The sequence below is a fragment of the Glycine soja genome, chromosome 12, assembly GCF_004193775.1.
Source record: "Glycine soja cultivar W05 chromosome 12, ASM419377v2, whole genome shotgun sequence".
In the NCBI taxonomy this organism is placed as follows: Eukaryota; Viridiplantae; Streptophyta; class Magnoliopsida; order Fabales; family Fabaceae; genus Glycine; species Glycine soja.
The window spans coordinates 16,329,439-16,354,226 of NC_041013.1; the positions used below are offsets into that span (position 1 = coordinate 16,329,439).

At 32.6% G+C, this 24,788-nt stretch overlaps 1 protein-coding gene across 7 annotated transcripts; it reads right to left on the minus strand.

Moving 5' to 3' along the window:
* Positions 1 to 7,295: 7,295 nt before the first annotated feature.
* Positions 7,296 to 23,616, minus strand: LOC114378191 (calcium/calmodulin-regulated receptor-like kinase 1). Of its 7 annotated transcripts, XM_028336737.1 has the most exons (13): positions 23,404 to 23,616; positions 21,706 to 21,831; positions 19,201 to 19,287; positions 17,712 to 17,855; positions 15,276 to 15,390; positions 12,618 to 12,717; positions 11,078 to 11,450; positions 10,293 to 10,446; positions 9,716 to 9,842; positions 9,202 to 9,287; positions 9,051 to 9,122; positions 8,677 to 8,877; positions 7,296 to 7,862 (listed from the first exon to the last, which is right to left on the minus strand). In XM_028336737.1, exons 7-13 carry the CDS (start codon positions 11,392 to 11,394, stop codon positions 7,530 to 7,532), a joined length of 1,290 nt encoding a protein of 429 aa, XP_028192538.1. In that variant the 5' UTR covers positions 11,395 to 11,450; positions 12,618 to 12,717; positions 15,276 to 15,390; positions 17,712 to 17,855; positions 19,201 to 19,287; positions 21,706 to 21,831; positions 23,404 to 23,616; the 3' UTR covers positions 7,296 to 7,529. The 7 variants fall into 7 exon arrangements, with proteins under 7 accessions (XP_028192538.1, XP_028192536.1, XP_028192537.1 ...); XM_028336735.1 differs by lacking the exon at positions 19,201 to 19,287; XM_028336736.1 differs by lacking the exon at positions 19,201 to 19,287 and having other exon boundaries at positions 12,575 to 12,717.
* Between the last annotated feature and the right edge of the window lie 1,172 nt (positions 23,617 to 24,788).

The following is a 24,788-nucleotide window of genomic DNA, read 5'->3' on the forward strand; positions in this document are numbered from 1 at the left end:
CAATGTACATAGTAGTATATTAACCCATAGCCTTTTACACTTCCTGTGTTAGTTTATTATGAATAGTGTTGTATATTTATTGCGAGGCTATTACACTTCCCATGTTAGTTTATTATGAATATTGTTGTGTAATTAAATGACAATAAATAATTTGAAGCGAAGCTTCAATTTTAAAAAATAGTTATAGTTAATGTTAATAAAAAATAATAATTATATGTATATCACAAAGATGATTTTTTTCACTGGCCGATTTATGAATAGACAGGTAGTATTTTGGCATTGGTAAATTGCACCTCAGCAAACATGTAGTAGTGTATTAATTACATGGATTGTTATATCTACTCTAATAATTACTATGGATGTCACATGTCAATGTAAATTGAAATCAGAATATTGACGCTCACTACACACAGCCCATAAATTTGATATATGGTTATATCCACAAGATAAAGTGTTAGGAGTCATTAGTACCTGTATAAACACAAATTCCCAAAAAATATACTAGCGGGATTTTGTAGCCATTTAAACGTTACCTTGATAACAACATCAACATTTACAGCTATGTTGTACCTTCTATAAGTTAAGTTCACAATGACATAAGAATTTATGCAATTATTATTAATTATTAAATTAAATCTAAGAAAAATATATATAAAAAATAATATTTTTTGTTTACGAAAACAACCCACATCTAGTAAAACAATTTTAAAACATGGTTAAGGATGGTTAGGAACACCAAAAAGGCTAAAGAAGAACAATAATCAACGATGGTCAAATAAGGGTGAAGAAGAACAATAGTGAACCACGCTCAAACAATTGCAATGGAAGAACAATAATCAAGCACACTCAAACAATTGCAACAAAATTCAATATTTTGTACCAACAAAAGCCAAAAATAATTTTTTTTCAATGCAAAAACTAGCAAAACAAAACAAAGGCAAAAATAGAATCACGAAATGCATCATTGTAGATGGTAACTGAAAAAGAAAGAAATATGAAAGATGAACATTATTTTGTACACCAAACCACTATGGACTAATGCAGAAATCCTTGTGTCACCAAACCAAATGAATCCAACCAAATGCTAGCCAACATGGTTGCACTATGGATAGGAATGATGTAGAGTACAGGAAAATTATATAGACAACCACTTTGACTTGAAAAGAGTCATGAATTGGGATTTTCATATCAAACCATAGCAAATGCCATTCAATTACTAATCTAAGGCAACAAAAGAAAAAGAAATAAGATTTATCCCAATTATCAGTTCTACAAAACCACACCAAATATTTAAGTTAGATGAAGTCAAATTATATGAAGTTTTAATAACCATGCAACTGAAAAGCATACAAAAATCCAGAACAATAGGAGCATACTAAAGGGGATACCTTCAATTTGCATTGCTTCAGAATAGGAGCATCGCCGATGGCTCTGAGATGAACAACCACTACAACAAAAATGAAAACCCAAATCAGAACAATACACATTGCAAAGAATATTAAAATTTCAACAAACACAAAACAAAGTTGCCATTTTCTTAAAAATGGTTGATCATGGAAAACACACTAAAATAACCAAATGAAATCAATTGGACCAAATGCTAGCCAAGATTGTTGCACTGTGGATAGTAATCATGTACAATACTATAAATCATGTAGACAACCTCTTGAGCTCAAAAGAGTCAGGAATTAGGATTTTCAAATCAAACCAAAGCATAATGCCATTCAGTTACTAATCTTAGGCAGCAAAAGAAAACGAAATAAGATTTACCCCACTTATCAGTTCACCTAAACCACACCAAATTTTTCAGTAAATTCTACACTATTTATTTAAATGAAGGGTTGTGAAAAATTCTTTGAAAGTCCAAATAGAACAATAATCCAGTGCCGGTGGAAGAACCATCTCCATCATCAACTCAGATATAAGAACCATCTCTCTCACCCACAAACTTGCCCTTGCAACAAATTAAGTATAACTGACATTGGAAGAACATACCCATTAAAAAGGAAGGGCGAAAAGGGATACCTTGAATTTGGATTGCTTCAGGATAGAAGCAGCGCTGGTGGCTCTAAGATTAACAACCACTGCAACAAAGACCAAACCCAACTCAGAACAATTAAGATTGCAAACAATATTAAAATTTCAACAAACACAAAAATAAAGGACAAATAGAAGAGATCAAAAACCTGTATTCGAAATGGCGGACACTATTAGTCGTGTAGTTTGTTGGTCTTGGTCAAAATTTAAAACTAATGTCAGTTAAGATATACCAAAATATAAACAACCTTAACTAAACAACAAAATACACACACAAATAATAAGTAGGTGATCCAAAACGCACCACAGCCACAAAAGCAAACAAAGTTTGCGTATAAAAAAATGGTTCATCATACAAATTAAGTATAACTGACATTAGAAGAACATACCCATTAAAAAGAAAGGGCGAGAAGGGATACCTCAAATTTGGATTGCTTCAGAATAGAAGCGTCGACAGTGGCTCTGAGATGAACAACCACTGCAGCAAAGACCAAAACTCAATTCAGAACAATAAAGATTGTAAAGAATATTAATATTTCAACAAACACAAAACTAAATGAAAAATAAAATACATCACAAACCTTTACTCCAAATGGAGGACACTATTAGTTGTCTTGTTTGTTGGTCTCGGTCAAAAACAAAAGCCAAGTTTAGTTACAATATACCCAAAAATAAACACCCTTAACTAAACAAAAGTAAGACGACAACAACAAAGAAACAAAACACCAACAATATGGTAGGGAACCACAAAGACAAATGAAATGAAAAGGGAATGATACACATACAACAACAAAATCATAAAGTTGCAACCACAGGTTTGATGTAGACATTATTGGGCGGGTGAAAGAAGTTTCATGAAAACGCTGAATTGCAACTTGGATATTGTATTTAGAGAAGGTGGAATAAGAGAATAAGGTTGTGAGAAAACAAAAAACCGAAAATAATATGAGACATGGAGTGTGCCTAAGAAATTAAAATAATTCCATTTATTTTATGGCTAATATGTTTCAGAGCATAACCCACCACAAAATTAATAATCTGAGACAAAATTGACAAAAATATAGGAATTTGTGCAACATAACATAACCTGAATGATATTGTCAAGGACAAGTTAATATATACTTTAAACTCTGAAGGAAGTAATCTTCAAACCAAATGAAAATAAAGTCACCACTACGGACCAATAAAGATGATGAACACAAAAAAATTGAAACCTGTATACATCAAATTAGGGGATAAGGGGACATAACAATGAATTGGCAAAGGAGAAATTGTATACATGACAAACCTTTAGTCGTCTTCTTTGATGTTCTCGCTCAAACAAATGCCAAGTAACCGAAGAAATGAAGAGAAAACAAATTTTGTCATCATCTGCTCCATCATATGGTAAACACACTAAAGTAGCTAAAGGAATGACGCCCAAAAATGGTACTGAAAAAGGGGCATTTTTTGAGTTAAAATAAATTGTAGCTTTAGTGTGTTGTTGGACCTTCTCTGCGAAACAAAGAACACGCAAGAAAAGTTTAAGCAATAATTAAAAAAGCCCCAACAAATCGAAATGGAAGAAAACGTAGAAGACTGGGAGGGAAAACAAAGAAAGCACCATCAAGGTAGGAGAAGGATCAGGAACACCCAAAAAAATAACCAAAAAAATTAAGCTTTGATAAAACTACAAAGAAAACACACCTGTTGTCATAAAAATAACCGTTTTTTTGAGATAAAAATTGAAGCTTTAGTGTGTTCTTCGACCTTGTCTGTGAAACAAAGTACATGCAAGAAAAGTTTAACCATTATATAAAAAAACTGCAACAAATGGAACTCTTGGAAAACGCAGAACATCGACAACACACCTGTAGTCATAAAAATCGTCACTTTAGTGTGTTCTTCGACCTTCTCTGTGAAACAAAGAACATGCAACATAAGTTAAAGCAAAGCAGCATCATAAAGCTTTGAAAGAGCATCAATATAAACACACCCGTACTTATAAAAATCGAAGCTTTAAGCATCCAAAAATCACAACAGATCAAAATAATAGAAAACGCAGAAGACGGGGAGGGGAAACAAAGCGCATCAACGTCAGAGCAACAAAGAAAATGCACCCGTACTCATCAAATCGCAGCTTTAGTGTGTTCTTCGACCTTCTCTGCGAAACAAAGAACATGCAACATAAGTTAAAGCAAAACAACATCATAAAGCTTTGAAAGAGCATCAATATAAACACACCCGTACTTATAAAAATCAAAGCTTTAAGCATCCAAAAACTGCAACAGATCGAAATAATAGAAAACGCAAAAGACGGGGAGGGTAAACAAAGCGCATCAACGTCAGAGCAACAAAGGAAACGCACCCGTACTCATAAAAATCACAGCTTTAGTGAAAAGAAATGAAAAAAAAAAACAAAAACAATAAAACGCAGAAGACAGGTGGGCAAATGAAGAAATCTTACGAAGGGTAAGGTTATGCGTGTATGCAGCTACGGTGGGAGGAAGCTAGTGGTGAGATATACTATTAGTCACACACCCCATTTACATTCTTCTTCTTCTTCTTCTTCTTCTTCTTCTTAATAATGTGTTGCAAATATTTTGTCACTTATTTATTTTTTCCCATGTTTTAATCTCACATTGTTAATTACTAAGTGTATTTCTCGCTTCTATTCTATTCCTTTCTATTCTCATTCAATTTATTTGTGCACATCCTGTCCATTTAATTAATTACGTAATGTTATGTCAATTATTAATTTATTTCACAATTCTATGTTAGTATTCATTAGTATGCTCTTACGTTCCGTGCAGTCCATGCTAGGTCTCTGACTTGTTTAACATGTGGATACATTTTGTGAATTGCATGTTGGGTCTCTAACTTGCTTGACCTCACAAAGTTTACTGCAAATCCAAAATCTTTTTCACATTCCGTGCACTTCATGTAGGGTCTTCGACTTGCTTGGTGGTGTCTCAATAATGTGTGCAAAATTTTGTTTATGTTGGATCTTCAACTTGCTTGACTTCACAAAATTTATCACAAAAATAAAATCTTTTCTAAAAAATGTAAAAATACTCAAACAAATGATAATTTAATTCTCCTTTTTTTCTCCAAAAAAATTACACATTACTTGAGATTGTTTCAAAGTCTAACACCTTAACGACCCTTTTCACGCAATTAAAATAAATCTTTCCAAAAAAGATAAAATCAACCCAATACACAAGCTATTTTTTTCCGAAAGAACTACATAAGTCTGATTTCTTCTTTGCATTCTAGGATACGTAGGAGTACAGACAAATCCCTTGTCGACCTAAAAAACTAAAAAAAGATTCCCTTTTTGTCTCTAAAAATAAAAATTTGTTTTCTTTTTCTAAATAAACAAAAATATAACAAACATAATTTCATGTTCTCGAGAAAAGATAAATAAATAAAATCACTTTATTTTTAGCACATTCGATTAAAGACTGTCGTCTTCATGATGGGGTGCGTGGGGGTGTTAACACCTTTCCCGTTCGTAAACGACTCCCAAATTTTTTTTCTCGAATCTTAGATCATTCCACTTTTTTTTTTTGTTTTCTTAACGTTTTTCTTTAATAAAAATTTGTGACAACTCATAATTTTATTTTTTTAGGGAAACATCTCTTTTTATCTTTTTTTTTATGGCCGTTCTGCGTGACCTATGTTGCGACACTCTATAAAAAGAGATCAATCTTTTAAATGAGGAATTAGTTCATGTCTCTCGGTTGAGAAATACATCAGATTATGACATAAAAAAATGAATAGAATGCTCTATCTAGATTGAAAAGGTTTGGATTAAGATATAGGGTAAGCATTATCTAGCTGGAGCATGCGTATGATTTTTTGAGTAATGCTGATCCATTCATGGCAAATAGGAATATCCATACCCTTTAACGGTTCATCCATATCTTTCATATGAAAAGCGGGAAAATGAAATTTCCAAATTAATCCTTTGTCGGCTCCGATTGATGTAAACTTTTAATCTTACTCACTATGAGAATTGAGAAAGGCACGGATGGGGAAATATGTATCATTTTCGTAATCGGAGCGCAATGTTGCTAACACGATTGTTCTATTATTGATTTGGATGTAGCCAAATCAGTTATTTGTGCACATTTAGAGAAGGTGACATTGACACTTATATACTGTCTTTCGAGTTATTTTACAAGATTTTGATTTTCACTGATTTACTGAAAGCCCGATGCTAGTAGAGTAAGTACTAAATTTTATGCTACAAGAAAAACGTTAAAATCTCCTGTTATGATCTCACTTTGAGGATACAGAAAAAGCAAAAATTCAAAGAAAAAAAAAAGGCGCAATTCAGTTATTGTCAATTCATTTTGATTTTCATTGTGTTTTTTTTCATTCAGGTGGCCTAAATTTAGAAACAATCAACATAGACTTTTCAGACAGAAGAATAATGTATTCTATTTTTAAACGTGGTACACCTAATCAATGTCGGAGATTTCAACAATTTCTCGAGTCTTGAGGATACTCAATTGCACAAAGTCAACCAACCAACAGTATTTCTTGAGAGTGAAGCGTGACATCAATTGTGAACACGAATTGGCTTCGATTCCAACAGCAAACGAGTTCGTAAGTTGAAAAATTGGAATATTCATGGTAAACTCTGCAAATTTGAATTGGTATAAAAAATTCTTTTAGACTATACAATGTCCTAGTACATAGGATGTTTGTGGCAACAAAAATTTAGTTAATAGAAATTAGTTTTAAAGAAATTAAGATGCATTCTTTGTTTATGCAATGCTGCATGAGTGGCCTTATAATATTAAATGAGAAGAAAAAAAAAGGATAAAACTTAGATACAGATCCGTTTATATTTTTTTTATATGAACTCAAAACATTGAAATTGATATCAAATGAATTTGGAGGATCAATAGTGACAAAGAAATTTTAAAAGGATAATTTAGATATTTTTTAATATATATATATTATTTCGTGCTAAATTATAAGGGTCCAACTAGCAACAAATGGAAAGAACATTGGTCAACAAATTATAATAAAGATTTTTTTTTAGAAATTGAATAGTGAATTCATTGATAACATTAAATGTTAGCTAGTAGCATTTAAATTATAATATGGAAATTGTTACATGGGTGTGAATTAATGTAGCCATATCTCATGCAAACAGAGTTATCTCTCTCTTCACTTTTATTAGTGAAAGTATACTATAGTATACAAATTTTGAACTCCCTCTTCGCGAAAACCCTTTGAGTCAACTACAATCACCTTAACACGAGTAAAATTAATTTTTGACTTACTTGATTGAAAGATACCCGTAACAAGACAAAAAATAATACAATTTTTAGAGTATCATTTCAGCAAGACAATATAACTGAGGAAAGATCACAAAATTGGATGGAACATTTTACAAAGCAGTATATACAAACCAAATCTACAATCATGTACATCCAAAGGCAATATCGAAAAATAAAATGTAACAAAAATAAATGAGGTTATGGTAAAACCATATTCTACACTTCATACACCTCTGCTACACTATCCATAGACTCTTCTCTCCTGTGGTCAGTAACAGAAATCTTGGTCTCTAGCTGATCAGTATCAATGAAAAGTTCATCTGTGGCTGACAAGGAATTTTTGTGATGACTCCCATGGTGCCTTGATTTAAGGATCCTTGTTAACACTTGCACTATGTCCCTCATAGAAGGACGGTTACTTGGGGCACGGTTGATGCATTTGTAGGCAAGTGCTGCCACTTTATTGAGTTCCTTGACATCAAAGTTTCCTTGGAGGTGAGAATCCACAATTTCTTCCCACCCAACTTTTCCCTCAGTGTTCATTGCTGCCTAATCATCCATCAATTGCTTTGGTTAGCCTGGAAAATGATATGTGCATGATGTTTCAAGTGAACAAAGCCATCAATGACATGTTTTCTTTGTTGACCACAACAGTGATCATTCATTCTTGATGCGACAATTTCATCAGGTAGAGTCATCAAGTAGCTAATACTAGTAATAGATTGGTACCTTAGGTGCTTTTGATGTTATTATAAGAATTGAAGTTATACAAGTAGTTATGTACTAACCTTTAATATAACCTTTTATCATGTCAACTGAAATAAAACTTCAATTCTAACCGAAAAACAATACTTAGGATACTTAAAAAACCGTATCTAAGTTGTCTTAAAAAGTTCTTGATTAATGAACAGAAGATGAAAGTATTTATTGAAAAATATTTATTTATAATGAAAATAAAAAAGAGAAAATTAGTTATGTACGTACTAACACTCTAACAATGCAAAACAATTTTAGTATTATCCGATCATAAATTACCATGATAAATTTAAGAACTTTTATAATAACTAACTTTAAAATTATATTACCCGTTATTTATAAAGGTGTTCAGTATAATTAATACATGATCATTAAACTCAATAATAAATCATTAAATACTTACTTTTTTAAATAATTAGACACAATTAATATCGTGTATTAAATACTGTTTAACTAGTAATCTTTGGATACTAAGTGAATGTGACCCCAACAGATTTCTTCTAAAAACTTAAATTGTTTTGTATGGTATGCACTATATATCTCCAAAAAAGTAACCACCAATTCCATTATCCTCACTATGGTTTGAAGGGAGAGAAAGAGATCTTACAAGCTCTACGTATTCCATAAGACCCTGCTGAGGATTCCTGCCAGCCATAATTTCAAAGAGCAACACCCCAAAACTGTATACATCACTTTTCTTGGTGAATGTTCCTGAAGATATATACTCGGGGTCAAGATAGCCAAAGGTACCCCGAATAGCTGCATGCTTATTCGCCATCTCTTCTCTTGAAAGTCCAAAATCAGCAACCTGATTGATCCAACATTATCACCTAAAGATTAAGAAGCATCCTAACAGCAACAAATGACTATGACAACAGTAATGTATTGTGACATTCACCAAAATAAACTAATGTATAGTGTGAGTATTTATCGCTAGCTACTTTTCGTGATAAAGATGATGGACGAGTAACAAGGACATACCCTGGCTAGCATGGATTGATCCAACAGAATGTTGGAAGATTTGATATCTCGATGGATTACAGGAGGAACTGCCTGAAGTGACAATACATACTATTATAACAATATACATACAAAGTAAAATTAAATTGTTGCAAATCACATGTAAACTTACCCCATTATGAAGATATTCCAAGCCTCGTGCCACATCTAAAGCTATGTGAACCCTCAAATCCCAGCACAGTGCTTCATTCACATCACCTGATGTAGACACAAGAAAAGCATATTGTTCAATCTATTATTGCACAATGCACATCCAACACACCGAATGCATCTGCATGAATGAAACAGAAACGGAAAAAGAAAAAGAAAAAGAAAATGCATCAATTGAAAGCAGACAATTAACACTACTAATTTCACAACAGGATGTAAAGCAAAATAATTTGAAGACAATAACATATGGTCCGGGGTTTGATTTCCAGTTTCGTGTTGGAAGAACATATGTACGTAGGGAGAAGTTAGCCCCTTAAATGAATCTCTGTATCTGAAAAGATTAGTTTCTGGCTTTCGACCAGGGACAAAAGAAATTTGCGTATAGATACATGTTTGCAGGAGCAGATTCAGGGGCAAAAGTTTGTACAGAAGAACAGTCTATGCATCTCATGGAAAAAGATAGATAGATGACTTACTATACAAGTGGGATGCCAAGCTACCGTTACTCATGTATACATATACAAGCATACGTTGCCCCTTTTCAGCACAATATCCAACCAAATTCACCAGATTCCTATGGTGTAACCTTCCCAACAACATGACCTGAAAAAAAGTATTGCATAGAATGTTACAATTGAAAATGACTCTGGAGTAAAAAGAAAGAAAGCAAAGAAAATGATTGTATATGATAAAGACTGTAAAACTACCATGTCACCAATTGTTCCAAGAGTCATTAACTTCAGCTAAAAGTAAACATGCCTAGTTAGTTACTAACTAATTATCTTAGTAGCACAGATAGAAACAACAACAGAATTTTTTCCAATTTAGGATATGGAAATAGTCATGAGTTTAATAATATATTTTCCCAAAATGGTATTTATACATCAATACTAATTCACATCACTCCTATATTCTTCAGCAGTATGACTTCATATATTTTCTCCTGAAGTTACCAAATCTAATACAATTGGCCCTGAAATTTATGCCATGAAACACAGCATAATTCTATCAGTGGTGTGGCCAAAGTAATGGTACATGACATCGGCAACCAACCTCTGTGTGAAATTCTTTCTCCCCTTGCTTAGAATTCATTGCAAGAACTTTAACTGCAACAGTCTCACCAGTAGACATCTGAGCTTTATAAACAGGACCAAATGCACCTTGTCCTATGACCGTGGTGAAATTATGTGTTGCCTTCTGCAAATCCCTGAAGCATAACTTAAAAGATTCAATTGAAAGAATGAAAAATGCAGTCGGTTCATAGAGTTCAATCATTTTGGATTTCACTCTTAGAAACAATCTGTAGTCACTAAATTTTAAACTTATCCAAAACAAAATATTTATGTTTTGGATGTATCTAGAAAGACAGACATGATGATGAGTTAAAACTTGATATTCAAGTGTTTCAACCTAATAACTAGAAACTATTTCTCATCAAAGTATATAGATCATGATTCAAGAAGCATGCGATGCAAGTTTAATGGACCATTTCACATTCCACACTGAGAAAATAAACAGAAAATTGTAATTCTTAGGACCTGTTTGGATAAATTTCTCCATAAATACTTATTGGAAAAGAAAATAAAAAGGTAAAATGCATTGAAGTTCTCCCATAAGCTAAAATAAGTTTATGTACCTTAGCTTTTAGAGAAGATGAGACAGCTTTTATAAAAGTTTAAGAGTATAAGCTTGTTTTAGCTTCCGAGAGAAGCTCACTTCATTTTACTTATTTTCTTCATCTATAAGTGCTTATAAAGAAATTTATCCAAACTAGTCTAAAGCATACTTGTATAAGAAAGGCAAATGAAGGCAACTTCACATAAGAAACTATATCTTACTTGTATGCATATTCAGGTAGTCCAGACGCTGGGATCATGCTACTACTCTTCTTAAACCCATCAAGCCAGAAGGGCATACCATTTCTTCCTGACTTTATCGGTGATTCTGGACCTAAGGTTGAGTCTGATAGAATGGTACAAGAATCAGCACCATTTGTGCGGATAGGTATGGTAGCAGCCCTTCTAGAACTGCTATTGCCTATCTGTGATCGCTTTCGATGGTACCTGTGGCAGAAGAACGCAAAAATTGCCAAAACTAGTCCAATAACCACACCTATGGAAACCCCAATAATCAGTCCAAGTGACTCCTCTCTCATATCCTCTTCACTGATTTGCTATTGTTCCCTATTGATCATCAAATCCATTTATAGGCCTGCCAAAAGGTACATCAAGCACACAACAAATCATGGTTAAAAGCTACAGCTTGGATAGCTGTGTTGAACAACAAAGCAAATTGTAAAAAGAATAAATGAATAATTTAAGATAGCAACCCTTCATGTCAATCCAACAGGTCAATTAATCAAAATCATAATTATACTGAAAACAAGGAATGACAACAAAGACCCCAAAAGGGGAAGAAGCAACTTATGAAAAATAAAAACAAATGCAGTTCAATGCAGTCCTTTACCCAAATGAAATATACATATTTTCCTTTCTTTGAATTCTTTCAACAAGGCAAATCTTACAGTGCCCAAAAAAAGACACTAAAGAACAAGTTCAGATTTATGAAAAGCGGCTCAATCATTTGATGAAATTCCAGCTAAGGCTAACACTGGCATTAAACCAAATCCTTTTTTTTTTTTTTTCATGGATATCATTCTCTAAAGACAATTCTATTAAAAGACAGAATTGAATATTAAATGTGAGCATCTTGTTCAGAAGAGATTCGAACTGTGAGTTGTCACGTTATAGGACTCTAGCCCCTTCTATTAGACCAACTCTCATTAGTAGGCATTAAACCAAATGCAGATAACTATTTCCCTCCCCATAAAATTCATAGAAATCAAACAAGCACATACAAGAGAGAGTGAGTAGAGAGAGAGAGAGAGAGAGAGAGAGAGAGAGAGAGAACAAACCAATTAAGCAAATGAAACATCAGCATAGAATGACACAAACACAGAACACCCTTTACTGAAAAACATAGCCAGACAGATCAAAACACTGACAGCAACAACGTTTGGCCAAAAAGCAAACATGTTCTGGAAAAACGCGTACCACGTTGGACCAAAAACTCGCCAGTTCATACAAGGTAAAAAGAACAAAAGAGGCAACCTTGAGACAGTCACATGTACTTTATGTTAGCACAGAACTCAAAAAACAACAACCACAAAAACTACAGTGTGGCAGTGAGAAGGGATAAAAAAGTGAAGCAAATGTGACTGAGAATACAATAAGAAAGCTGAGAGAGAAGAGTTAAAGAATCTGATGAAGGTTGATGAGCAGAAGCAGTCGCACACAACAAAAGAATAATAAAAGTGCATTGAACAGTTAACACACTTGCAAGGGATGTTTGAACAAGCTGGACACGTGGGACCCTCACTTTGTTGTAGATTCAAACTCGTTCATTTGCCGAAGGACCACTTCACTTCATTCATTGGCTCATTGCTTTTCTCTTCTGCACAGCAATGATTGGGTCCACGCTGGAATAAACCAACCGCACCAAAAACTGTAAGTACGTGTACAGATACTAAAACAATAATTTGTAAAGATTGTACGGATCCTTATAAGTATTAAATGAATAATTAAACATAAATTAAATATGTTTAATATTTAAAAACATAAAAAATATGTTTAATATTTAAATGCTTTTGCTTTGTATACGATAGCCGAAAGAGTTAACAATAATTTTTATTTTCATATTATATTTCAAAATGCATGCATCATACAGGATGTGTGGATGTGTGCATGGCCAAGTTAATTGGCTTTGGCGACTAAAAAGTTCGGGAAAATGAGAACAGAAGTTTTCTAGCAAACTCCAACTGTCAACCTAACACACCTAAATGACCATATGTGATATGAAATAAAGGGAAGTCATGAATCCATGTAAGAATTCAATTTGAGGAAGAAAACAAAATGAAACTCACCTCTGACCTTCATGAAAATGACTTTAATTTGATCAATTCTTGAAACATTGATTAATTAACTAAGATTTTAAGTCTCTATATATGCCTAATTAATGAAAAATTAATTAGACTCCTCTTTTTTTTTTTTTATCTCGTATTCTATTGTTTTCATTCAGTGTCGACTCAAGGATAAAACAACTAAAATCCTTGTTTCTGGCCTAAAAAAATATATATTAATAATTATAAGACTCATATTTTCTTATAATGCTCATAAAAAATAATGCATATAACTAAAAAAAAAGTTATTCTACGTTGATTAATTTACACATTCGACGTCGGTTATTAATCGTAGTCATAATTAACATCGTAAATTTTTTTTACTTTTTATGACGGTTAAAAAAATCGTCTTAAAAAATGTATTCTTATAAGACGGTTTTTAATTAAAAATTATCTTATAATGTTTTTTTTAATAAAAAAAGTTAAAAATATAAAAATTCTAAGACTATTTTTTCAAAACCTTTCTTAGAAAGTAGTTACAGAATTATCTTAGAATGTGTTATTTTTAAAATAAAAAATTTAAAATTCTAATAAAATAATAATAAAAAAAGAAAAGTTGTAATAAAATAATAGATAAAATTAATAACAAAATTTCTATATCGATTAACACAAGTACACGAAATTTATAATTGATATAAAGTATATAGCAAACTATAGGATAAAAATTGAGGAAAAAATTATAAACTCACAAATTAAAACACATCTTTCAGTATTTGCAATGATAAAGGCCTCCAAAGCCCAATTATGTAACTCAAAAGAAATATATAACCATTATCAACTATATATTCAAATTTTATTAACTATATATATATATATATATATATATATATATATATATATATATATATATAAAGTTATGTGGAAAATGTCATAACATTAATAAAATGAATAATAGATATTATTGAAATCTATTTTTTATGTCTATGTAAATTTTCTTTTACTTATCTCAATTCAATTATGAAATTATAGATATTAAAATAATGTTACGATGTAGTTAATATTAAATTAATAAAATAATAAAAATTAGAAAAAAATTGATCCAAAGAAAAATAGAAACAGATAACAATAACAGGAAAGCACTGAACTGAAAAGATAAATCAAAAACTAAAATATAAAAATAAAGAGACTAAAATAATTAATTTAAATTAAAAACTATTTAATATAAATAAATTCGTGCAACATTGCTATAAAATCGATCATTTTTTATGATACTCTTTCTCTACTTTGAGCTTTATGGAGTATGATCATGCCATGTTGATAATACATATATAGTACACCTATCAAAAGTTTGATATGTAAGTCTAGAATCAAATTTTTAAAAGTAAGAGAATTATAATCAGATAAACTATTATAATAAGAGTAAATAAAATACTTAGTCTCATAACATTTAACTGAAATTTATATAGAGAGAAATTAGAGGATACAATCCACAGTATTTTGATGGCCAATTTGAAAACAGTAATATAGATTAATAGCTATAAATAGTATTAAATTTTGAAAAAATATTTATTATTTGTTTTAATATCATTAAATAATAATTTTAATATAATTAATTTCATTAAATGTACATTACTGTTGCTTAAGTAAACAATATAGTAATCTTCACGTCTCATGAGTTAAAATGTTATTTATCAACTATATATTCTGGGAAGGTTCTCTCAAGGTTCTTATCATTGAGAAGCTAAATTAAAAGCAAAAATCATTTGAGGAGTAAAGTGGTGATGCTTGTATACAAAAATAGGGGTTTAATCTATGTTACTTACGTTCATAGTTATTTAAATATATCTTGTAGCAACACATAGAAATGCCATAGAAGAAGGATCAATGTATAAAAAGATATATAGCTAGAGGGAGTTCCATGATAATAAAAAGATTCATAAGTAAATTATTAAGTCCTAACTTTAATTAGTGTATGTTTAGTTCAACTTATTGTGAAGAAATAATTGCTTACTTTTACCAACTTTTTGAGTAAGCTTTAGAAAAATAAGAATGCTTCTAATGTTTGTAAATAGTAACTTGTCCATAGTAGAAGAAATGCCATAAGTATTTTTGGTGGGGAATAGAGCAGAATAAATTACGTGTCCAATTAACAAACTTGCTAGTAGAATCCAGAAATAAGGCCGTGATGTTATCTATATGCCCATTTAGCTTCAAAGTCTTTGATCTAGATCTTGGATCCCAAATACACACAACCTGGAAAAAAACATAAATAAATAATGCTATAGGTAGAGATAACACCACTATCTAGCTAATGAAATTCAATTTAATATAATATAAAGTAAATGTTTCTTATATTCCTAGGAGAAATGCTCTGGTTCAAATATGTCCATGAATATTAACTGTTAGTCAAGTCCTCACCCTAGAGACTTGACAGTGAATGAAATACCAAAGCAAAACACTATGCAATCTACAACATGTATTCTACAATGAATCAATGAAAATGAAAAAGAAATTAATGCAAAAAACCTACACACCACCAAGGTGCACAACAGAACCTTCCAAGTTGGAGAAAAAACCACTGCAAAGAATTCAAGTGGTCCTCCTTATTGGAGAATAAACCCTTTCACACTGACACACAGATATGAACAAAAAATATATTTCAATGAAACTTCTGTGTATTTTCTTATCAAGCACTTACACATATGCACCTTTATATAGTGCTTTTATCAAAAAACTGTTACCACAGAAAACAGAAATCAGTATAAAACTAACACTCTAACCAACTACTACTAACAATACCCTTACTTATATTTGGATTAAACTCAACACTCCCCCTTAATTCAAATCATTACAAAATATAACTCCCAACTCTATTCTGAGTTTTACAAATCTGTCAGGCCTAATTGCCTTAGTTAGTATGTTAGCTAGCTAAGTTTCTGTTGAACAATATGCCATTTCAAGCTTTCCATTATTCACCCGCTCCCTTAGAAAATGGAATCTGGTTTCAATGTGCTTACTTTTCCCATGTGAGACTGGATTTTTAGCTAAATTAATAGCTGACTTGTTATCAATTAGCAATTTAATAGGTTTTTTTGCTTCAAACTTCAATTCATCTAACAAAGTTGCATGATGTCTTATGATCCATGTAATCGACCTAATTTAATAGTATAAGGCTTTTGTTGTCATTATTAATAAATATCACACTTCCTTAGAAGTGAATTTTTTTTATAAATGTTTCTATATAAACTTGTGTATGCAGTAACATGTACTAAAATATAGTATGTGCTTTTCAGGTACTCCAAAAACCTTTGACTGGACCAGCAGACTTGGGATAGCAACTACAATTGCTGAGGCTTTATCTTTCTTGCATCAAGAGCTATGCCATCATGCTATTGTTCGTGGTAACCTGAAATCCTCCAACATTTTGCTAAACAAGAATATGGAGCCATGTATAAGTGAATATGGTGTTATGGGTATGGATGATCAAAGAGGTTCCCTTTTTGCCAGTCCTATTGATTCTGGTGCATTAGATATCTTTAAGGAAGATGTTTATGGCTTTGGTGTGATTCTACTTGAATTGCTTACTGGTAAGTTAGTGAAGGGCAATGGGATTGACTTGACTGATTGGGTTCAATAAGTTGTCAAGGAAGAGTGGACAGGTGAAGTCTTTGACAAGTCTTTAATATCTGAGTATGCAAGTGACGAGAGGATGGTCAATTTGGATGTCCTTTCCCATTTTCTTCTTACTCTTCTACCTTTACTTTTCCACTATTCTCATTGCACCACCATTCTAGTTTATGGGTCTTCAGAGTGAAAGAACCCCACAGTTCACATTGGAGATTCCATCAGTGAGTAGTACACTACTACTAATAGTACCCCACAAATGAGAAAAAGCAATTGGAATCTTTGTAATAAGTATTCTGTAACACTAGCAGCTAACATTACTCTCTGCTTTGCCTGTGTGGTTTGTGCTTCTCGGGTTGGATACTTTGAGCACAAAAGCCCACGTGGTATATATTTATGAAGTCTTTTTAGATGTGTATTCTGTATCTTTTGTTGTAAGATATATTTATATTTAATACTTGTTCGGGGTGCATTTGGCATTAGGTTAACAATTTTCCCGAGAATTATCCAGAGCATATACATGTCTTTGACATCTCTATATATTGATAGTTGTATATTGGACCAGCCCAAATTTAGGTTTCTACTTTTGTTGCTTTGTAGGCTAGTGTTCTTAATTCTATCATCTGTTTGGTTGCATTCGAGATTGCATTGCAAATCTTAACACCTCTAACATGGTAAAATCTATTGGTTTGTACCATTAATGTATATCATTTGAGCTATAGTATAAAAAAAAATTTAAAATAATTCGCATTAATGATAGTATATAGAAGAGGTTACTCATGTTTTAAAGACAAAATAGGTCTATCAGCCTAGAGAGAGATGCAACCAGATCATTTTGTGTTTATCCAAAATAGGTCTATCACCTCTACTTTTTCTATGCAAAATACAAGCATTTTGTGTTTATCCAAAATGTGGAGGACTGATGTCATAAACAAGAGCATTAAAATTACCTAATGAAAACGAAAAGAAAAACGAACTCCTTGTAGGATAAAAAACTCTTAGCTTGGTTTCTTCTCAGGTCCACATCATATTCCAAGTTCAGTTGCAATGGGTTTCATATACTAGATTGAAAGTAGCACAGAACAAATTTTGATCTGCAATAGGAGAGTACTTATAAGTGTGTTTCTACAGTGAATATTTCATAGCTAAAAACTCAATCAGCCATAAACGCAATGTCATAACAGCAAACAAATGCATAACACTGAATATACATTATGAATATACATGTTATTTGGATGGCCAGTGATGGGACCTAGCTAAATTTCAGTTTCTGATAGAGATCACTGTGTCCCTACTTTTATAATTTTCTACTATGTTGGTGTGATATGAATCATGCTCATTTTGGCTCCATTCAACCTGATTGGTGCTTGGATTTTTTTGGCTGCATTGGGTTAAGGTTGAACACTTTTTTCGTATAGGACAACAAGCATCAATGACTTGCAGATTTTATCCGTGTGTGTTGTGGTGTGAATTTGCAGGTTGAAACTAACAAAGCTGTTCCTAGGGATGATCAGCAAACTATGAACAGACAAACTGGTAGCATCCATGGACTGGATGCACCAAAAAGATTTTTGTTGGAGGTTTACCATGAACAATCACATAAACTGATGTTAAGAAGTACTTTGATCAGTTTGGTACAATTACTGATGTTGTAATGTATGACCACAATACCCAGAGGCCAAGAGGTTTTGGCTTCATCACTTATGATTCAGAAGAAGTTGCGGACAGAGTTCTAAAAGGTTTTTTTAGCCTATCTTTTATTTCCTAAAAAAATAAAACAAAATAAGCATAAGAAAATAAATAAAAATTATACTACAAATTTAGAAAATAAAACAGATAACATCTTTCATTCTAAAGTTTATTTATTTAGAGACAAAATGGGTTAAAATTTATAAAAGGAGGCTAACAATTCCAAAAAAAAAAAAACTATATAATGAACTAAATGTTGCAGTATTTCAAATTTATAACTATAATAATCTGGTTCCATGGGTTTACTTCCTAAATTGTGATGGTGGCAGTGATTTACTGGTTGTTATATAGTAACTACTACATTCTGAGTTTGCTGCCTTAGAGTCTTGACTAAAATTGACTTTTAAGCTTGTTTGATTTTAGGTTCAAATCGTATCAATAGTATTGGGGGGTTCTGACTCAGCTACATGTACATTTCGTATGAGCTTGATCAAAAACGGTTGCATCAAATTTAATGGTAGTACTTGTCTCTTCCTAACATTTCCATGGTGGTCTCTGTTTCAGCCTTTTGGTTTTGACTTTTCTTTGAGTCCATAAGACTTATTATTATTAGCTTCTGTAGTACTCTAGAGAACCAATTAAGATGGTTGCACTTGATGTGTTTGGCGTTGTTTGTTGGCATGCCTTGTAGGAGTGGTATCGGGTGAGAACATTCAACATCAAAGAAAACCCAGTGAACCATAAATTTACCTTGGCTCTAAAGAGGGAAAACCATTTGCTAATGCATCTTCTGCTCCTACCTTCTCTTTGATTACTAAGTGGTTACTATCTTGTAATCTACAATTTATTGTTGCATTCAAATGAAGGATTAGCATAAAATTGAAAACTAATTAATGCTGACTTAAATATTTAAAATCTAGAACACAAGGGGGAAAATTATCATAAGTGAACAAGGGGAAAACACCATAATGCGAATTATCAGTTCTTACTTTTGTGAGTTCTACTAAGTTTTAAGAACTTTAGTCAAACTTTACTCCAATTTATAGGAATCTTATTGTGGTGCATAAACAAAAAAAATTAATTTTTCTATTGACAAGAAATCGTTCTTATGTAAGAACAGTTCTTACATTTGGCAAACGCTCCTCTATACTCCAACAACCCAAGGTGTAACAAGTGGATTCGTCTGTATAAGAATTGTGAAACAAATTTCCAGCAAAGATGTTCTAAAACAAATCCTCTCTCTCACGCAAACTTATTGTATAGCTCTAAATAATTAAAGGACATGATTGTTTTTTAACTAGGGTAAAAGGATATGAATTTTAGAATAATATTTTGTGGAGACTTTAACGATATAAACAATCCATTAGTGCTTACTATATTTTTTTTTTACCTTTTATCACGTTATATCATTTATCACTCTTATACTTCTCTATCAGACAATTAGAATGGAGTGTCTATAGTTCCTTGATTATATGAATGAAATTCTGATTTTAACTATTGTAGGTAAGTATAGAGAAAGCAAGATAAGTCAGATGATGAGAAGGACCCTGGTGTCTTTTGCGAAGAATCCCGAAAAGGGCAATGTAGCGAGAATATATATGCTAGAGCCTGAAATATGACCTTTGTAATTAGAAGCAGACAATAAGATAGAGACATATATACATACTAAAAAGGATATCTCTCCTTTGTTCTCTATTTCTAACGCCAAAGAAAAATTAAAATCAGAATGTTACATAATTGTGAGACAGAGATAAGATTTTGAGTTACAGATGTTACATATATGGCATTGATGAGTTGGAAATGAGTAAAAAATGTAAGTATAGAGGTGGAGCCACAGTGTTGAAAAGAGAGACGGATAAATTTCCAAGATCACAAATCAAGCAACCAAGTGGGATCAGAACTGTTATCATGTTGTGACATATTTGCTTAGTAGAAATGATGATCAGAGGGGTAAGTTATCCATGCAGCTTGTAACATGTTTCGGCAGTGTGGTCACAACGACCACAATACTGCCATGCAGGGACTGAGTGAGAGACATTACCCCATTGAGTGTTGTTGTTTGAAGGGTCAGCACAAGTAGAGGAATTGTGACTATGAGGGTTGATTTGGCCATGAGTTGAGGATGCGTGAGAACTATTAATGTAGTTTGTAGTACTGGAGTCTAGGAATGGACTATTGCTAACATTCCTCGTGTTGGAGAAAAATCTCTATCAACAAGTTTGTGGAAAAGTTTTGCGAACAAGGGAGAATCACATTCTTGAATGGAGGCAGAGAATTCATGAAATGCAGGGCCAAGTCCCTTCAACCCAATGATGAGTTTTGTTATTGAATCAAGACTCTCCTTGAGGGACATGATGGGAGTATGTGACCTACTAGCATAGTGCTTTTTAAGTCGGTCCCATGCAGCAGCAGAAGTAGCAGACATCATAGGCTTTGGATAGAAAGTAGCCAAGAAGGTCCTTGGCTTCAAGATCTGAGTGTGCTAGATGTGGTGATTATCAGAATTAAGTTTGGTGGGAAGGGATGACACTGTAGTTAGCTCAATGAGTGGATTGGTGGAAGGGTTGGCAGCAGCCATAGGAAGAAAAAGAAGGAACAATTCAAGCATTGAAGCTACTAGCTATATGATATTATGTAGAGAAATTAAGGAAGATAACTGTTGTAAATATGTAATTAATTTAGGACAGAATGGTTTCCTATAATTAACACTGATTAAGAACAGAGATTGATTACCAGAAAATTAGGAGATTTTATTTCCCTATTTTCTGTTATTCTTGATTATCAATGGCCTATATAGTAGCAGACTCATGATTGTATTTCAATGTCAAGCAATAATATTCAGATGTTAGAAACAACACAGTAAATACGTAATAAAAAGAAAAAAAAAAGGAAACAAAGAGGCAGCGCATATCTTCAGAGTTGGTGCTTGAAATCTTTAACCTTTTGATAAAGAACAAATGATGAGGCCAATTAGGGAGAAAAAGTTGAGGAAGGTAAGTGGCACCAAATACAACAAATATCATCAAATGGTAATACTAAATGTCATGGGTAAAAAATAAAAAATAAAAAAGACCTAGAATGTACACTGATCATAAGTTACACAAAGCAAGTAACTAAAACCAAATCCTGTCCCCCGGTAACTTGAAACAAAACCAGCGTCTTCTAGCAGATATTTACAAATTCCCAGTCTACTAATCTAACTTATCAGCAAAATAAATATACTAGCATACGGGAAAGATGAATTTCTCTGTATACCTGTATGGTAGCAGCAGTATCCAAAAGTGTGTTGGTAGTATATCTATTGGACAACAATCTTATTCGTCTTGGCTCAACATCCATCGAGCTCTTCGACCAAAATGCAAAGGTAATTGAATCGAATTTCTGCATAAAGCCATAAATCAATTAGAAAACATTATATTGAGATTGACTGCAAATTAATTTCAAAATATCTATTCAAAATTTCACGAAGTAAATAAACAAGCTGACATCACATCTTGTTATGTTCTCAAGTGGATATATTCTCAATGTTCGACTAGTATTTGGATCCAACATATGAATTCCATCCAAACCGATCTGAAAGAATTAGCATTGACAAAATCTCTAATTCAGATCAACCACCATGGTAGTGAAAAACAGAAAATAGTTTAATGAATGCATATAAAAATTATGCTAAATCCCTTCGGAATAGAGATTCACAGAAAAGCTAGGTTCCTGCATACCTATGGAATTCTGACTCTGGATGCAATAGTAATACAAGTATACAACAATAACATAAGCTTTATCCCAGGTGAAAGCTTCTAGCAATAAATGAAAAATAAAATTGATCATCCTTACTAACCATCAAAGATATGTGTGTTTGGCACTTTGATGGTTAGTAAGGATGATCAATTTTAGTAAACTGTTAAAATACTTATGAGAAGCCATATTCATATTCTTCTAGTAAACTGTTAAATAGACATTGTCAATCATGGCATTTAGAGTGGCTAGCCGAATACAACATAGAACCGAGGATGATGTTCCATATGACTAAATCCAAAGTTGTTGCGAGCCATAATACTCCCTCTAGAAAAGAAGTGAGAATATATTATGGCCAAGTAACTAGATTCAAATCTTGTTGTCCTCGTTGTACACCAAAAAATATATAAAGACCCCGGTTTGGTTTCCTCATTTTCTATTTTCTTCTTCATTAAAAATAGGACATGATGGAGAAAATGTGTTTGATTGTGTTATAGGAAATATTTTCAAAATAAATCTTAAAACTGGAAATAATTTTCATCAAACCATATCAAGAACCAAAAAGCCTTTGATCTCTGCAATTTCACACAATCAACTCTTCTCACCAACCCCAACACTGCTTCCTACACGGTAAGGCCCTCCAAATCTTTTCATCTGGGAGTTTTGTAAGTTCTTTCAAAAGCATTGATTTTGAAAAAAAAAAATATGAAATTGTTATATCCACCTGTCATAATTCTATGAATAAAACTCATATGTAGTTACTTAAATATTTTGTATACTATTCTCTTATAGTAGAGATGTTCCCATGGGTGCCCCTTTTTCCAATGAGACTATAATTCCTATTCTTATCCCTTCATTCCCTCTTTTGGTCTATCTACATTCCAGGAAATTCATACGCTCCATGGATGGAGCAAAAAGTGGAGTCTTGGTCAGAGCAAGCCGCCCTATTCTATTACCGGACGTAATTGGGAGAAGCTCATCCGAAATTAGAGTTGGAAACACCTCATTTCGTTTCGTTGCCGTTCTTCATTTCCTTCTTCTCGAATCCAAGGGGGACTTCTCATATGAAGAATCTTTATGCGGTGTGCTCTATTTACTATTCTTTCGTACTCTCTTCTCTTTACCACACTTTTATCATGAGAGCTATCAAGATTAAAAAATAGAAACCACTAAAATAAAAATAACTATAACTAAGTTGGGGTCAAGCTCTGTACATACCACTTGTGTAACCGAACACGCAACGTCGCGAGGGAGGACTTCACTGAGGGGAACTAAGCACTTCAACTACCACACACGCGAGGGACCTCTTCACCGAGGGAAGGCAAACTTATTGACGGAGGGCGGCCTGGAAAGTTCGAGAGAGCTCAAGAGGGAGTAAGCAGGCTAGTTTTGCTGGCTGCGGGTGACAGACTCGCACGTTCTTCGTGAGGTAGATAGGACTTTTAAATTCAATTGAGATAACGATAGTTTTTGTAATAAAACCTGTCGTAATTTTTATGTCATATAATTACAAGATTGCCATCAACACGTATTCTAAGGCTTTTCAATAACCATTTTAGAATGTACCTCGTAAAATACATTTTTCAGTAAGATAATTACAAAAATACCACCGACTCGTTTTCTAAGACAATTTCACAAAGAACCGTCGTAGAATAACTATCGTAAAAACATTAAATTATAAAAACCTTAAATGTGTCAACTAAATCATGCTATCAACTACTATGGATACATACCGTCCTCTTACTATTTAGAGACTTAAATCCTAATCCCAAAATCATAGCTATAAGCATGGATATTTCACATGCATCAATATTCTATATTGACACTTCCATTGAGCCAACTAAAACCTTCGTCGAAAGTGTACCAGAGTATTTAAGATTATGATTGCTTCCAAAATCATATTATGAAATAAAGTTGAAGTCTGAAACACAATCTATTGGTCATTTCTAGGAAAATCAGGTCACTATAACTAGAGATTGGTATTATATCTCTTCCTAAAAAGCAAGTAGGATTAAACTTTAAAATGAATTATACCTCCTCCTTGATATACTGGAACAATATGGTCAACATGCCATGCATTGCCTTCAGTTGGTTCATTGACAAGATTCTCAAATTAAACCTGCAGATGATCAAGTAGTGTTTCAGAAAACTATTGGTGTAAGGTTAACAAGCAAGTTTAAAAATACTCTTCAGTATACATTACAGTAACTGTTCTCAGGTGAGGAACAATAATTATATCTTTACACATAAGCACTTGACTTTAGTTAGTGCACTCAGATTAACGAAGTCTACCTTAGAGTTAGTCCTAACAGACTAGTGATAACTATCACTAAGAATAAAGCAAAAGTACATCAGCGAGAAATGTATACTCTAATAGTAAAGCAAGTCTTTTAACAAGCCTATAATATTAATTATTAACATGAGAATTGACCTTAGGTATTTAACTTTCATATTCATAGACATACATTTTCTTCCGTTTAGCAACATTCGGTGCTACTTTCTCTATGTACTCACGCCGCCTTTCCAATTCAAAGTTCTTATATCCTCAACAAGCTTATGACAGTCGAATTAGCAATTTGTGCACACTCCATGTTCAATTTTGA

What these genes read in the sequence shown, in the direction of transcription:
- LOC114378191 (XM_028336738.1), bottom strand. Translation starts at nt 11,394, where the DNA reads ATGAGAGAGGAGTCACTTGGACTGATTATTGGGGTTTCCATAGGTGTG. An exon ending in CTACCTGAATATGCATACAA is followed by an intron (nt 10,447 to 11,077) that starts GTAAGATATAGT and finishes GTTATGCTTCAG; the next exon opens with GGATTTGCAGAAGGCAACAC. An exon ending in AGAAAGAATTTCACACAGAG is followed by an intron (nt 9,843 to 10,292) that starts GTTGGTTGCCGA and finishes ACTTTTTTTCAG; the next exon opens with GTCATGTTGTTGGGAAGGTT.